The sequence below is a fragment of the Stegodyphus dumicola genome, chromosome 6 (assembly GCF_044657685.1).
Source record: "Stegodyphus dumicola isolate Sdum_Otavi_A_Nest chromosome 6, ASM4465768v1".
In the NCBI taxonomy this organism is placed as follows: domain Eukaryota; kingdom Metazoa; phylum Arthropoda; class Arachnida; order Araneae; family Eresidae; genus Stegodyphus; species Stegodyphus dumicola.
This window is the reverse complement of record NC_140773.1, coordinates 42,295,246-42,311,514: the sequence shown is the minus strand read 5'-3', so window position 1 is coordinate 42,311,514 and position 16,269 is coordinate 42,295,246. Positions and strand designations below refer to the sequence as shown.

The 16,269-nt window shown below is 33.8% G+C and overlaps 1 protein-coding gene across 1 annotated transcript in view; it reads left to right on the top strand.

The window, feature by feature from the left end:
• Positions 1-16,269, top strand: part of LOC118197109 (cell adhesion molecule 1-like) — a 266,910-nt gene that overhangs the window by 229,103 nt on the left and 21,538 nt on the right. The window contains exon 5 of the mRNA XM_085818256.1: positions 14,083-14,308. Coding sequence (XP_085674382.1) covers positions 14,083-14,308 — 226 coding nt within the window. The remainder of the gene's footprint in view (positions 1-14,082; positions 14,309-16,269) is intronic.

Here is a 16,269-nt window from a genome sequence, read left to right as displayed (position 1 = left end):
CACCTGCAATCGAGTCCAGGTCGAACTACCAGTACTCAGCAGATTTATCGCTCAGCCGCTTTATTTTTACCAAGAGAACAAAAGCTAACTCTAACTATCATTATCATATCTTGTTTGGGCAATCTGTTTCAGAAATGTAGATCATTATGTTACGTGTTCAAGAGCAGTTACTTTACATAAAAAGAGTTTTCCTCGAACTTTTGGAACTGACAGAATGATTTTAGTGTTTATAGAATTAAAAAATATTTTATGGTACCGGATGTATCATTTGCAAGAATCTTCGGAGTAAAACGCTGTTGGACATTTGCAGCCAGGCTGATAATTCTGGAAATAATAATACAACTGAAATCGTTTAGGCCGTTCTGCAAACATTTGAAGGCTCACCTAAAACCCACCTAAAACTGTTCTACAAAATTGGACAATGGGCAAGATCTTTGAAGAATTGCAACTACCTTCCAAATTCGGTTTCTTCTTATCACTGCTCTTGTGTAATGAATGTTATGTCAAGTATGTTTAAAGCCCACAGTTCCCTTTTTAGCCCTAAATGGGCGTTAACCCGAACGGGCTATTATTCTCTTAGTCTCAAAACGGCATTTGCGTTGAATTACTTTAAATGTCCGAATCACTTTTCAGATTGTTGCCACCAAATTTTGTCGCCCTTTATTGTATTTAAAGAAATTAAATAATGCAGAATCTGCATAAGTGTATGTGTGCTTCTCACATTGTGGAAAAATAACGGTCTTTAGAGTCAGCAAAATTTGAATAACGTAGATCCTCAACCCACCGGAACATGAGCACATGGAAGCCCGAATTCGGAATTTTTTTTATTGCATATTTCCTGTTTTTTAAAACTTTAACAAATTTTTTATTAAAAATTTCAAAGATTTCAAAGAGGGTTCGTAATCGACTGAATGCACACAGAACCGATGATGACATAAAAAAATTTATTTTACCAAAAAAACACTTTACAATTCTGGAACTTTCCGCAGAAATACTCGTATAGGTGTTTCCAAAGGCATAGAATACATTTAGTAGTTTTACTTCAAACTCTTAAAAATATTAAACACAAAGCGCGCCTAAAGAATGAAGCTAACACGGAGATATCTCAATACTCTTTACACACGCTGAACTAAACATGTGAAGATAGAAGCTCTCTCCGGTCTCTTATAGTTTTCACCCGGTCGCCGAGAAGTCTCTAGCACTTCTCGAAGTTATTGGAAGGCATATGAGAACCTGATACGGTTACAGCTATATATGGAATCAATTACAGTTACTGAGTTACAATACACATTATGGTGATACAGCGACCGGACCAAAATGTCGCCAAATGATCGTCAAGTTTGGAGACTTTTGGTGATTTTTCACCAAATCTGGCGACAAAAGTTAGTCGCCAAACCATTACCAGCTTGGCGATATCTCTTCAGTTTAGCAGCGAAACACCCATTTACACAATGTTAAATAGACTTGCTCCAGTATTCTTATTTTTCCGGCAAAGCATCACGCATCACGCTTGGGTTTTCGTGTTACATTTGACAAAAAAAAAAAAACAAAAAAAAAAAAAAAAATCTAAAAATATTTACTTAGACAATTCGTAAAATTGTCCCCTTCCCAAGCACAAGAGCCTAGCGTTTTACTGCTAGGTTTTGAAACATTTAAAAACATTCACATAATTTCCCACTTCGTCTAATACAGATAGTTTTTTCCCCTCTAATCGCTGGTTTTGGTAAACTGCATACGTATTTTGTGCCGATTCTTCGTTAAGCTACCAGGACGTCACAGGTGTTCTCACATTTAATAAATTTTTCAAATATGTGATTTCACTCTACTGCTATTATTTATGTTCCAGTTCAATATAACCTCTTATCTACTGCTGATATGTCCGATCTGTCGAAATCCGAGTTTCCGTTTTCCTCCCTTCTCCTTCGTTATTCCTCCTTGCAAACTGAGGTCAAGACTGATTCTGCACGACTTGTCCGATTTAATATCTGTCAGATATTGTAAGGTTAGTATTAGTACGTATTCTTATCGGAATGCAAGTATCTTTTACAGAAATAATGTAATAGATATCAGTAGTTTGTACATATTTTTGTTTGTTATGCTTTTACTCTGACCGTGTTCTTTGGAAATTACATAACTCGTCTATTTTTCTCAACTCAATTTTCGGACGATAAAATTAGTTAAAAGGGGGAAAATATGCGAATAAATACGGTATTTGTAATATGTTGCATACAGTAATTAGTCTGTATGTCACACTAGAGATTAAATACCCATGATAAAGGAAAGAAAAGGGAAAAGATTGTTATTTCATTATAATAGATGTAAAATATGATTTCTCCTTAAAAGATTCATGTAACACCCCATTGAGTTTAAGAAAGATCATTTCTGTATACACGCGCATTCAATTGAACCAAAGTGATCTAAAAAATAGAGTATTTTTTAACTTTTGTTTTAGAGAATATACAGGGTGTTCGAATCAAATGTACCTACAGGGGTTGGACAAAAATATGGAAACACCTTTAAAAAAACATGTTTCTTTGCTTAGTATGGTGTAGGAAACCCACTGGCATCCAAAACAGCTTGCAGTCTTCTCGGAATGGATAAATACAGTTCCTGTATGTTTGCCAAGGGAATATTATACCATTCTTCCTGCAAAACGGTGGCAAGTTCAGATAACGATGTTGGCGGTGGATAACGAGAACGCACTTTCCGTTCCAATTTAGACCACAAAGGTTCGATAATATTCAGGTCTGGTGACTGTGGTGGCCAGGGGAGATGGGACAACTCATCCTCGTGCTCAGAAAACCAGTCCTGGACAATGTGAGCTGTGTGAACAGGGGCTTTGTCGTCTTGGAAGACACCATCACCATCGGGGTACAAAGTGTGTACCATGGGATGAACTTGATCGGCCAAAATGTTCACATAAGTCTTGGCAGTCATGTGCCCTGACACAGTTATCATGGGGCTAGCAGAGAACCACGATATGGCTGCCCAAACCATAACAGAACCCCCGCCATGTTTACTCTTGGCAACAAGCAGTCTGTATTATAGGCTTGAGATGGCGTTCTCCAGACGTAAACTCGGCCAGAAGTGGGAAACAATGTGAAAGAAGACTCTTCAAACCATATTACTCGCTTCCACTGCTCTATAGTCCAGGCCTTTATGACTTAAACACCACCTTCTCCTGTTACGGGCATTAGCAACACTGATGAGTGGCTTCTCAATTTCAGCACGGCCAGCAATTCCCTGTTTATGAAGCTCCCTTCTAATTGTTTTGGTACTCACAGGGTTCGGTAACACAACATTCATTTCAGCAGTAACTTTTGCAGCTGTGGTCTTATTTTTCGTCACAATTGCCCTTAATGATCGTCTGTGACGATCACTCGGGACACACTTTCGTCCGCGCTGTGATTTAGCAGATTATGTTTTTCCGCTTTTCAAATATGCGGAATAAATCTTCGATACAGTACCTCTCGAAACACTAAACACCTCGGCTACCTTGCTTACGGAAGCACCTACCATACGTGCTCCAACAATTTGCCCACGTTCGAAGTTTGTTAACTCTGACATAATGCAATGACAACCTCACATAACAGTACTCCGACAACAACTGAACTGTTTAGCACATTTACGAAGTTGTATAGGTGGCGTCATTATTCAAAAATGCCAGCGCCACCTACATATTTCCTTAAAATCAATCTTTCTTTTCAAACATGCATTTCACAAGGTGTTTCCATATTTTTGTCCATCCACTGTATATATGCATGCATCCTCAGTTTTCGATGCAGCACGTCATGAGAAGTTGATCGTGGCACACATATTTCAGAAGTTACCTGTCTGACCAACTGAAGAGGGCTTCGAACGATAGCTTGTCGAACATCTTCCACATGTGAATCAGAATGTAAACGCCGATTACCTCCGGATCTTTCCCGTTTCGAGAAACGTCTCCTGCCACCATTTTATGCTCTTAGCCTAGGGTGCATTTCTTTATAAATTGTTTGAAACATTCATTCTTCGCCACTTTTACTACGGATTTGTGTTTTGCATACAAGAGAACAGTTTGTGCCTTCTCTTGCGGTGACGCCATTTTTCCGTTTTTCGGTTCAGCAAAAGCGCAGGTGCGTCAGACGCGAGAAAAAGTATTCTCTCCAAACTCTACGAATTCAGCTCTCCCATGTGGCCAAATTGCCCTCGTAGCACTAAAACTTTGTTTTTAATCGACTGTTCAAAATTGGTACATTTGATTCGGACGCCCTGTATATCCATGATTTTCGAGGATATCTGTTACATGTCCTTGTTCTTAAAATAGCAAAAATACTTTGGAAAACATTTTCTTGCATTTCAAAGAAATGATTTATTTATGAGAAACAAAATTTCTACCCAATTATATTTTGCATCTCTGCCTCATATGAAGATATACAGCCATGTATGAAGAGCTTTATGAATAATCATTGTTAGGGTTAATACTATATTATTCTTAGTTGCCCAAACACTTTAGGCATCTATAGTGCGACATCCAAAAAAACATGAACTGAAGATATGTTCTGTATACTTCTACGACGAATCTCATTCAAGGATTTAACTTCGACTGATTTTATGCGTCCTCAGTTCACAGTTATATAAAAAGCTGCTCCCAAAGAAATTTTATGCGACCCGCAAAGACTTTTCAACTATGTATTTGTTTCAAATATGGCATAGAAATATTTCAAGATTTAAGATGTGAGTTTATATTATTTTTATTCCATTAGAAAACGAATATGAATAATGTACGAGAAAATCTATAAACTAAGCTAATTTATTTACAGAATAATATAAATCCTACTCAAAGATTTTAAGATACAGATTTGATTAACTTTTATTAGTACTTATCAAAAAATAAATGAGATGAGCTCAGTTGTCAATTTTTGAGCTAACAATAATTGCTTTGTTTTTGAATGCATTTATAGGTTAACAGCTTTTTTGAATAGCTTAAAATTAATAAAAATAATCCGCTTGAACAATAAACATCTAGAACTCGTAATGAAGATAATTTCTCTTCAAAGCCACAAGTTGTATAGGAATAGAAACCCGAACAACTATAAAGCTAAAATGAGAAATAAAAAGAAAATATATTATTTACATGCGAACATAAATATTCTTATTTATGCTTTCAAGAAAAATTTAATAAATAAGAGAAAGCATTACTATTAGGTTGCTGTTATTTATTCTCAAATTTTATCCCAGTTGGTAAATTCACTTTTAAAACTAAGAAAAGTTTTCATAATTTTTTTGTTTCAATTACATAATTTAATGATTACTTAAACATGTCAGAAATATTTGAAAGAATGTCATTCTAAAAATTTAGTATTCAGCTGCTAATATAAATGAATTACAAAGTGGAACCAACATAATTGCCTTACAGGTACCAAAGTTTATGTTTCAGATAGACAGTAAATACAAATTTAATTTTTCCCCTCCCTTTACGATTTTATTGTTATAGATTATGTATATTTTGATAAATATTTAGTAAGCAAAATTTTTAATTTATTCAAAATATTCTTTTATTTTGTTAAAAGAATTTTCATTTGATAAAAAAAAAACTTGTGGCCTGTCGGCTGTTCAAATCGTGAATTCGACGCGCATGCAGTTTGGGTTTGAGACCGCTAAGCTTAGATTGAATAGAACTATTAATTTCGAAGGCAATCAGACAAGTTTCTCTTATTCAGAGAACCAAAGTTTGGTGCGTTTCTGATTCTCTGATACAGATTAATATTCCACTTAATTCAAGGTTCTCGGTTAACCAGTATTTCACTTAACTAAGCTCTTTCACCTAACTCTCCAATAAAGGGTGAGTTAAGTGGACTGTTAGTACCTCTGCTAGTACCATGCCAATGAAATGCATGTATCACATTAAGCCAGTTGGGGCAATATTATGTTGTCTCAGATTAGTAAAACAAGTTTTATCATCATTAAAAAACGAGAGTTTTTTAATTTCTTCGTATAATACAAGATATTGAAAATCAAAGTGAATGCATTTTCTCATGTTATTAAATTTCTCTAAAAGAGGATATTCAAATTTCATTAGTAGTATATTAAAACTTTAAGAGGCAATGTATAAGCTTGCTCTTTATAAATGTAACGCAATATTTCTGGTATGCACAAAACTTCTGTTTTATATGAATAGAATGGTGATTCTTACCTGAAGCTAGATCTAGAATTGCATGTTTTGAAGGAAGTTGTCGGGTATAAACAGAATAATATTCCTTTCACATGTCCAAAAAAAAATTCTTCCAAAAATTTAAAAAACATTGCAAGAGTTATTCGGCATCACACGCTCCAGCTTAAAGTCTGGGAAAAAAAAGTAAAGATTTCGTCGCTTTATTTCAACGTTACAAATCCTCTTAAGCTCTTTTATATTTGGACCAAAACTTTTCCAGAGACATTCTTTTATTTTGGGGAATGTCAGTGTCTCTTGGGAATATCACGCTTCGCTTTCTTGTTGAGGAAGTAACTGTGCTATATCATGTATCTTCGTCTTATAACTAAATCTAATAAAACTTGTATAGATGTGATATTCTTCAGTTTTATGAAAAGACGTATACTATATATGGAAATTCTGACAAATCAAAACGTATGTTTTATTGCATTTCTGTAATATGTAAGAAAAGAATCATCTGCTTAGGAAAGTTTCTGTAGTGGAGTTGGATGCTCACAATAAATACTAGAATGTACAGATTTTGATCCTATACTGCTTTAGAATAAAATCAAACTTGCGATCAAAAGAAAAGCAAATTTTTGTTTGGCTATTATAATTATTATTATACTCATAACTATTTATTTTCTTTTTCTTTTACATGAATATGTACATCTGGAACACATGAATTCTTTTTCATGTTAATTCACCTCCTATTATTATTTACTTAAATTCATGAAAGGATCCGTCATGTTATGTAATTTACTTATTCTGAAATGTAACTGAAACCTCAGAAATGAAATTTTCAAAAATGTCTCTGGAAAACTTACTTTTATTTCATATTATTTTAAAGAAAATTTATTTTTATTAGATATTGAAACTATGTGTGTAATGGATGCGTCTCAATTAGCAGAGAAAAAGATATTACTCTCATTAATTAATATAAATTATTTATATTAGCTTACTATATCCTTTAAACGGAACAACATTTGGTTCTTCTTACAGATAAATGCATTATCACTAATAAATCATATTAATTCATTTCAAATTTTAAAAAAAGTGTATAATAATATAATAATATTTAATATATTTTGCATTTATCATGGTTTGACTAAGAAATTCTTCTCAGAAATTGCATAAAAAATCCTACAGTCATATTATTTGCATTTGATATAGAGTCACTGGGTTATTTTCAAGCAGGAGACAGGAAAAATGAGCAATGCTTTCTCCGGGAATCGAATCTGGATCTCTCGAATACGCGCTGAGTGTGCTACCATTACATTATATAGGCATGCAGAAAGAAGGGAGAAAATACCTTATATACTTCCCCTTTCACAAGCCGATTGGGGATTAGGGAACCCAATCGCCAAATCCTGGTGGTGCAGAATCATCATCCACCACCTTTTTGAGCGCCACTGTGCGGAAATTAGGTATTTTGAAGCAGGAGACATTGAAAATGAACAGTGTCCTCGCCGGGACTCGAACCTGGACCTCTCGAATACGCGCCGAGAGTGCTACCGTTTCACCACGAACGCAAACAGAAAGGAGGGAGAAGTTACTATAAGCCTAATTAAAAATTGTTACAATTGTACTACGTTAAAATTTGTAAACTCTTTCTCAACTTTAAGCACATCTATATTCTAGAAATAGTGAAAGTATAATGAAATAGCAACTTGTAGGATTCCTCACAGTGTAATCTGAGTTACAGATAAACGTGAAGAATCTTAAGAACTGATAAGCGATTAATCGCTTGAGTTCGTGAGACAGGAAACAACAAGATGGAAGGGTAAATTACCCTTTATTATTCAAATAAGATTTAACAGAATTCCGTCTTGGAGTGTACAATAAAAGCCTACACTTGGACTTAAGAGGCTAAGATTTAAACTAAAACTAATCTAAACTAAAGACATATAGCCGAAGCTATCAAGATTCTAACTGAGTTGGCCCCCTTAACGCTAATTGACTGCGAATCTATCAAGAGCCTAAGTACGGCCGAGCGTAATAATAGCTTACGAGAGAGTAGCCTAAAAAGGCGGACGCGTGCAGAGAGGATACCTGGTAACTCACTCACTAAGATCAAAGAACTTCGCGATTAAATACCGCTCTTCCTTATTATGTATTCAGACGTGATTCTAAAACTGCGTTCTGGCCGGAAGGAGTAAGTTGAAGTTAAAAATCGACAGGAAAGGAACTTTAACTTAAAATTTAACTGTTAATAAAATTAACATAATTCTTATAAACTAATCTTTGATTTCAGTAAACATTTTTAGGAATTTGAGATTACGTGCTAGAAATTATAGTAATTATTTTAAATATAAAGTAGAATTCAATAAAGAAACTTACGATAAAGTATTCGGCTTCAAACATTTATTTTGCAGGATTTCGTTCTCTGTGTAATAATCTCACGTTTTCTCCTTTTAATTAAATTTTTACGCTCTTAAAATTTCTCCCATTTAATTATCCTTTTCTAAGCAGGTGATTGAACATTTGTCTTAACTGAGCTCGATTTCGTTTAATTTGTAAAGTAGTACAGCTTGTACTTTCCAAAACAGTGCTTTTTAATGTTATGTTTATAAAGCAAACAGAAATATTTCAGTTATATTTAAACAGAAATATTTTATTTTAATATTATAATAAATCTTTAACGAATAAATGTATGTGATTTTCTTAAATATTTTGTGAAGTTAATTAATATTAATTAAATATTAAATGTATCTGAGTTTCTTAAATACTTTTTAAATATTATATATATTCTTAAATATATATATAACATTTCTTAAATATTTAAATATATATACATGATAATTTTCCTTTTTTTAAAATTCGGCCAAAAACATTTAACTTTAATTTGGCTTTATTTTTTTAATTTTATAACTTTAGTTTGGCTCATATAAACGATGTATCTATGTCTGATCTCTTTCGAAATCGATAAAGTATTTTAAAAAAATTTTACGAGGTGATTGCAGAGCTGCCTCGAATTTCATGGAGTACACTGGAGCGCTTTTTAAATCCTTGAGATCCGCCATTCGCAGAGCTTTCTGTACTTCAGGATAGCGTATGCCATCAATAAAGTACTGCAGAGACAAGATTTCCCTTGTTTCTGTCGGGCACTCAGAAAATACGAAATGAGACAGCTTTTCAACATACGCGGAGAGCTCCTGGAGTGGTTCCGTGGGCTTCTGTTGACCAGATTTTAATTGAAGTCTTCTTTAGTCTTTTAAACATATCTTCCCAAAGCGCTGAATAGAGTTTCAGTGCCTATCCTCTGGTTTTCGGTGAAAGTTTGCAGGATATCCTCTGCGTCTGCTCTCAGAAAATCGAAGAGATGGCAAGCCTTAGCTTGGGAATCCCATCTATTCATGTCCTCCGCTATAGAAAATTGTCTTTATACACTTGCAAAGAAGTCTTCCCATCATTTGTGGATAGTTACAGAGAGGGACGAACAGGCATAGGTAAAAACTTAAAACCATTAGAATTGCTTCCTACTATCGCTACGCATTTCTTTGAGGTATAAAATTCTTTGGCAACTGCAGCAGAAACTCCGTCTTCAATTTGTTGTTCGATTTATTCTTGGCCGGCAGAAACTCTTTTTTGAATTTCTTTTTCCACATCAGAAACTCTTCAACCGTGTCTATTCTGCCTTCCATGGCCATCAATATGTTTTTATTAAGCAGTTAATTTCTCTTTTGATTTCTTCTTGACCTGCTTCAGTCTTTTCTTGAAAAGCTTTACTCTTTTCTTTCCCGAAGTTCACGGCCTCTTCCATATTTTCTTGGGATGCAGCAAAAACAGTCACCAGTTGTCTTAGTTGTTCTCCATCGCTCTTGTTCCTGGCATTCAACCCCTCTCCTGATACCAAAAGTGTTGTGTGCGCACGGGTTCATAATAGATTGAATGCACACTGGTCCGATGATAGGTTAATAAAATTTATTTTATAAAAAGAAACACTTCAGAATTTTGAAACTCTTACCAAAAATACTAATACAGTTCTCTACAGTATCAGGGAGCACAATCAGTAGTGAAATTTGAAACGATTAAGAATGTTAAACACAATGCAGTGCAAAGGAGATCTAAAAAGCAAAGATTTCAATACTTAGAAGCCGATCGGATCTAACAGCTCACAACAACTACTAAGAGAAGGTGTTGTCTCTGGTCTTACATAGTTTCCACCCGGCCGCGGAGATATTTCTAGTACTTTTGCTTCTCGAAATTACAGGAAGGAATATGAGGTTCAATTTAAGGTTACAACTACACAGAACATCAGTTACAGTTATTCTTCAATTAATATGCCTATTACGATGATACAGGGATCGGACCAAAATGTCGCCAAATTTGACGACTTTCGATGATTTCCCGCCAAATTTGGCGACAAAAATTAGTCGCCTAAACCGTCGCCTAAAAGTTTTACATACGACTTCAAAAAATACAAAATTTCATAAAAGTCTTTTAACTAAGAAGTGTTACTTTTTTTAATAAAAAGTTGTTTCTTAAATATTTACTGTTTCATGCGGAGCCCTTTTTTTACTTGCTGTAATGAGTCGTTGAAAATTGGTTTTAGTGATGCTGATTATGCATTCTTTTTATCTAAGGATAAAGAGTAAAGTTTAAACTCTAAAGTTATCAAACAAAAACTACATTTAACAGCAGGATGCAGTGATGGCGGTTGTGTATATTCGTTTTTATATAAAACTAAAAAGTAAAGGTTTAAATTCTCTCAAATGTTATTAAAACCAATAATATGAACGCTATGAACGCTAATGGAATTAACTGCTTAAGAAAAATAAATGCAATTTACCTCACTTTACAAAGCTAGAAAATTGAATTGAAATATTTTGAAAGTTAAAATGGTGCACAGAGAAAAAGCAGTTGTGACTCATTAATTTATACGGAAGTACTTTTAGATTTCTCAGCTCTAAAAAAAGAGAACAAATTTGCCAAAAAACTTAAACGTTAAATTAAAGCTAAAGGAAGAATCATATAGAATGGAAACTTGGATTACGAACGCCTCACTTCATCAACAATTCAGTTCCCATAACAAATTATCTTACCAAAAAAATGCAATGTTTGACAAACGGTGTCTTCATTTATTAGCACTAAATTCGGCAACATTAAATTTTGAAATGTATTTTGTGGGTAGCCTGTGCTCCATATAACGCTCGGGGACGTCTAAAAGCATCATTTTAGCAATATTTTCCGTTGCTTAGCTAACATTAACAAAACCTGGCAGTACGTAACATACAGGGCTAAGCATTCGACATGGAGAAAATTGTGATCAGATTGAATTGCAGGTAGAGACTTTGAGGATTTAGGTCTTTTCTGTAATCTATGGATAATCTATGGATAATATTTCTGTAATCTAGGCAACACCATGGTCTAGGAAGTTGGCAATCAAGGCAAAGGGATAAGTTACTAAGGACCATAAAAATTAGCTCAGCAACACATAATTAAAACAACTTCAGAAGCAGAAACAAAAAGCGATTGTGAAAGAAAAATCTTTAGAAGAGAAGGAAATATGATTCTAAACCTTTCATCCGCGCAATTTCTGCATAATGGGCTAAAACACAAAGTTTTAATCTCACAGTTCCCTGATAAAACAATACCAAGTTATGACACCAGCATTTAATAACAATGTCATGTTTCACGTTAGAAACATTTTATATGATGATATCATGATGCATACAACAAAAATGATGATAACTTTTAAACGAACCACAAGACGATTTAGTCTCAAGCAGAATTAAGTGCGCATTACAGACAAAGAAAAGATAATAGACGATGCCTCTTCAGTTACCTGATGTTCTTATGAATGCAAATTTCGTATCCAAGTAATGGTCTCTTCTTGCTCATTTTCCACTAATAAGGTACTTCCTCTTTCATACAGCTACGGTAAAATTAAACAGAGTTTTCGTATATTTTATTAGTTTTATACAATGTTTATCTCCTTTTATTTTATATTTAAGGAATTGCATTGGTTTTGTGTGATGCACTTTAGCACAAAGTGTTACTATATAGTTCACATAAACAATAATCTGTGGTTCAGGAGCAAATTAATCCAGTTTACATTAATTCGTGGGATCAAAATTGTTTCGGTTTATGAACACTTCGGTTGACGAACGGCCTTTTATAAACTGAGGATTTTCACTGTTTAATGAATATCAAAGCCATACAAATAGACATTATGATTTATTTTCAATTTATATGGAATTTTTTTAGTTTTAATCTACTTTTAATTCATAAGAAGGAACATAATGTAGTGTTTATTTAACTTTGTGGAACTGGAGAGTGTATTGGTAGATTTAGGAGGTGCTGACAATGAAGATTAATCTGAAATGCTTAAGAGTCTGTTCAGGAAGCAACAGGGAATTAAGAATTAGAGTAAGATTTTCAGGAGTATGAGGTACTTTCTCTTCCTTCTGACGTGCTTTCGTGTAGTAATGGTAGGATCGTTTGTAAAAGGGAAGTGGTGGATCACTTGTACACTAGATAATCACAAATGAAATTACTTTCTACTAAAAATATGTTCTCTTCGTTGTGTTTCTTCAACAAGCAAGATGAGCTTGAAAATCTTCCGGAATCTAAAGTTAATGTAAATAATCTATTTTTAAATATCTGCCATGGGTTCGAAGAAAAAGGCTTGTTTACATTACGATTGTTCTTCATCTACTCGCATATCCTTTTACGGGATATTACATACAGCTATCCCATCTTCCAGTGCGGTAAGAATTTTTATCAAATCTAGCTACGGAAAATCCGCACCCGAATTTAACTACGGATTTTTTTCTATGTATGTTTTCTATGTATCTTGGCCCGAAATGTACAACGGTCTACCGTTTCATGAAAAGGGGAAAGAACAGCAGAAAGTAATTTCTACATTTTTCTGCATACTGCAGGACGGTGGGAATTAGAAATTAAAGTCGATGACGACTTTACACATCCTATTGAAACATTATTTCATTATATTTCGAAATAACTTTTATACATTGCTAATATACCCCGATTATCTAACAAATCAAATAAGCGAACGCGCAAAACTCGATGTTGCATGGAAATGAGAATAGGAGAAGCAAACAGTAGAGAATAAATCCAAATTTAAAGTTATATATACATCCCGAGACACGTCGATAAGATTAACGAATATTAAAGGATGTTAAATAAAAAATAATATTAAATAATAATTATACGAAGGGGGTATCAATTATTTTATTGTTTCACTTTACAGCATAACTCAAACTTTGAGCAAACAATGAGCAATAAAATTAATAAAATAAATCAACTCCTGAAATTTTGCGCCAAATTCAATCCTGAAGAACACTTCCAAATGATGCGATAAACGCACCGCGTGCAGACTGGGAAACGTTTTATCGTTGACTCACATTATGAAAAGACTTCCCTTTTGATCTTGTAGAATTAGTGTGAATGCATTTCTCGCAGAGTTGTTTCTCTTCGAGCTTAATAATAAAAGATAATTTAAAATGAACTGAAACTGCGTTTCAGAATTAAATACTCCCTTTTAATTAATACAATATTAATGGTTTGTATTTTAGTTTTTGAGGATACATGTTTCCATGAGCGTTAAAGAAACATCTGTCAATATTCGATGTTGTTTCAATATTCTTTTTATGTTTATGTGTATTGAGAACATTAAATCTAAACCATTTAAGTCAGTTAGTTGACTAAAATTTAAATTAATTTATTTCTATAGCTGTAAAATACGCAATTAAATTATTGCTATTTCCAGGAAACAGATGTGAAAGTAGAATTTTAAAAGCACATTAAATACAGAAAGATGTTTTACTGTATTTTGCCTCCATTGAATATCCTCCATTAAAAGCAATATTTTTGCTTTTGCGTATCTAGATTTATGTTTTCTGAGAAGCCTGTCGCAAATTCGATGTTTAGGTATTGTTTTTCAGGCAAGAAAAGATGAGATTGTTTATCTACCTCCAGACGAGTCGCCTGATGGTCTATATACATCAACTCTGATCTTGACATTCAAGGCCACATCTGGACATTTCTGGAGCGGGAGGATGAAACTTGTCTGCGAGGCCATCATATCACAAGCTCACACGCTCAGAAGCAAAGAGATTCTGATCTCCAATAATGCAACTACTCACCATGGGACTGTCTTTACAGATTACGGTGAGTAGGTTTTCATGCTATTTGTGTTTAGGAACACGAATTTCGAATGAAACTAATATCTGATCTCCGAAACTTATGTTTCCCTTTGATAAATTGCACTATACTTAATAACTTTTGCGTATCAGAACATTTGAAATTTAAATGACTTATAGTCAATTATAGTCTCTGTCTTAAAAAACATTAATTGCGTTTATTATAAATCGATAGAAAAATTACTATCACAAACCATCAGCGTAAACTGGTTACTGAAAGTTAAAAAAAGAAAAATGCATGGGTTAACTGCAGTGACAGCAGATGGTGATGGTGCCATAATATTTGGGAGTTGTTATTTTTAACAACAGTTTATAATTTATATGTACATACTCTGAAGTAAATAATCATTGTTAAATCGACTCTTAAAAATAAAATGAACTGTCTTAGAATGAATCAAAATGTGCAACCATTTACATTCTGTTTCACATCAACTTCCATTGACATATAGTCGACTTCTGATTAGACTGTATAACACTGGGATGACGTTAACAGTTAATGCAAAACGACGGTTGATCCGAAAGCAGTTAAAAAGAGGATAGAGGAATAGCCTACATTATAGGTCCAGCGGTAAGGTCGCTGAGCCCTGGTAGTTCGGTTTGGTTCGGTCCAGTTAGCTGGCTGGCTGCATGGGGATTTTTGTGGGTTTCCGCCATGTGTAACGTACATCCGAGCATTTTCCTTAGAAAGTTATCCACGAAGGTATCCCTTCACTTAGGTAGATAGCCCTCGAGTGCTTTGCCATAATAAAATAATCCAAACAAAAGCCCACTTGCTTTTCATAATTTATCTTTATTTTCAAGCAGTTAAATTAAAAGATTAAATTCAATTGGTTACGTAACCTAAATCAGCATTAAAAAATATCATTTTCACCCTTTTGATGGCCCTGAACAAGCTCAGCTCACACTCTGGTAAAGTATCGCAATAGGCACAAACGATCCAGCTCGCAATATAAATTTACAACGGGCAGATATCGCGCGTATTTGAGATGAAAGAATTTCTGAATCTCGCAAGAGCCAAAGGGTTAATTAATATTAAAATATTGTTTTTAATTAACACACACCAAAACAGGAACATTAAAAACAATCGTTTTAAAAGTTATTGTTTTTAACATTCTAATATTAAATGCTTTATCATTAAATGTTCTAACATTAATGTTTTAACTTTAAAAGCAATCGTTTTTAATGTTCTTGTTTCTCTTGTATATCGAAAGAAGTCAAGCGATACACACCTATATGCAATTAAATTACGTATTTGTTACTGACAAAAATAACTCCCAAATATTATCGCACCTATCTCTTTTGTTTCCTCATGTTTCTTCTGTGCTGATGGTTTTCTGTTAATATTTTTTTTTTATATTGCTGACAAAAATAACTCCCAAATATTATCGCAGCTATCTCTTTTGTTTCCTCATGTTTCTTCTGTGCTGATGGTTTTCTGTTAATATTTTTTTTTATATTGCTGACAAAAATAACTCCCAAATATTATCGCAGCTATCTCTTTTGTTTCCTCATGTTTCTTCTGTGCTGATGGTTTTCTGTTAATATTTTTTTTTTATATTGCTGACAAAAATAACTCCCAAATATTATCGCAGCTATCTCTTTTGTTTCCTCATGTTTCTTCTGTGCTGATGGTTTTCTGTTAATATTTTTTTTTTATATTGCTGACAAAAATAACTCCCAAATATTATCGCAGCTATCTCTTTTGTTTCCTCATGTTTCTTCTGTGCTGATGGTTTTCTGTTAATATTTTTTTTTTATATTGCTGACAAAAATAACTCCCAAATATTATCGCAGCTATCTCTTTTGTTTCCTCATGTTTCTTCTGTGCTGATGGTTTTCTGTTAATATTTTTTTTTATATTGCTGACAAAAATAACTCCCAAATATTATCGCAGCTATCTCTTTTGTTTCCTCATGTTTCTTCTGTGCT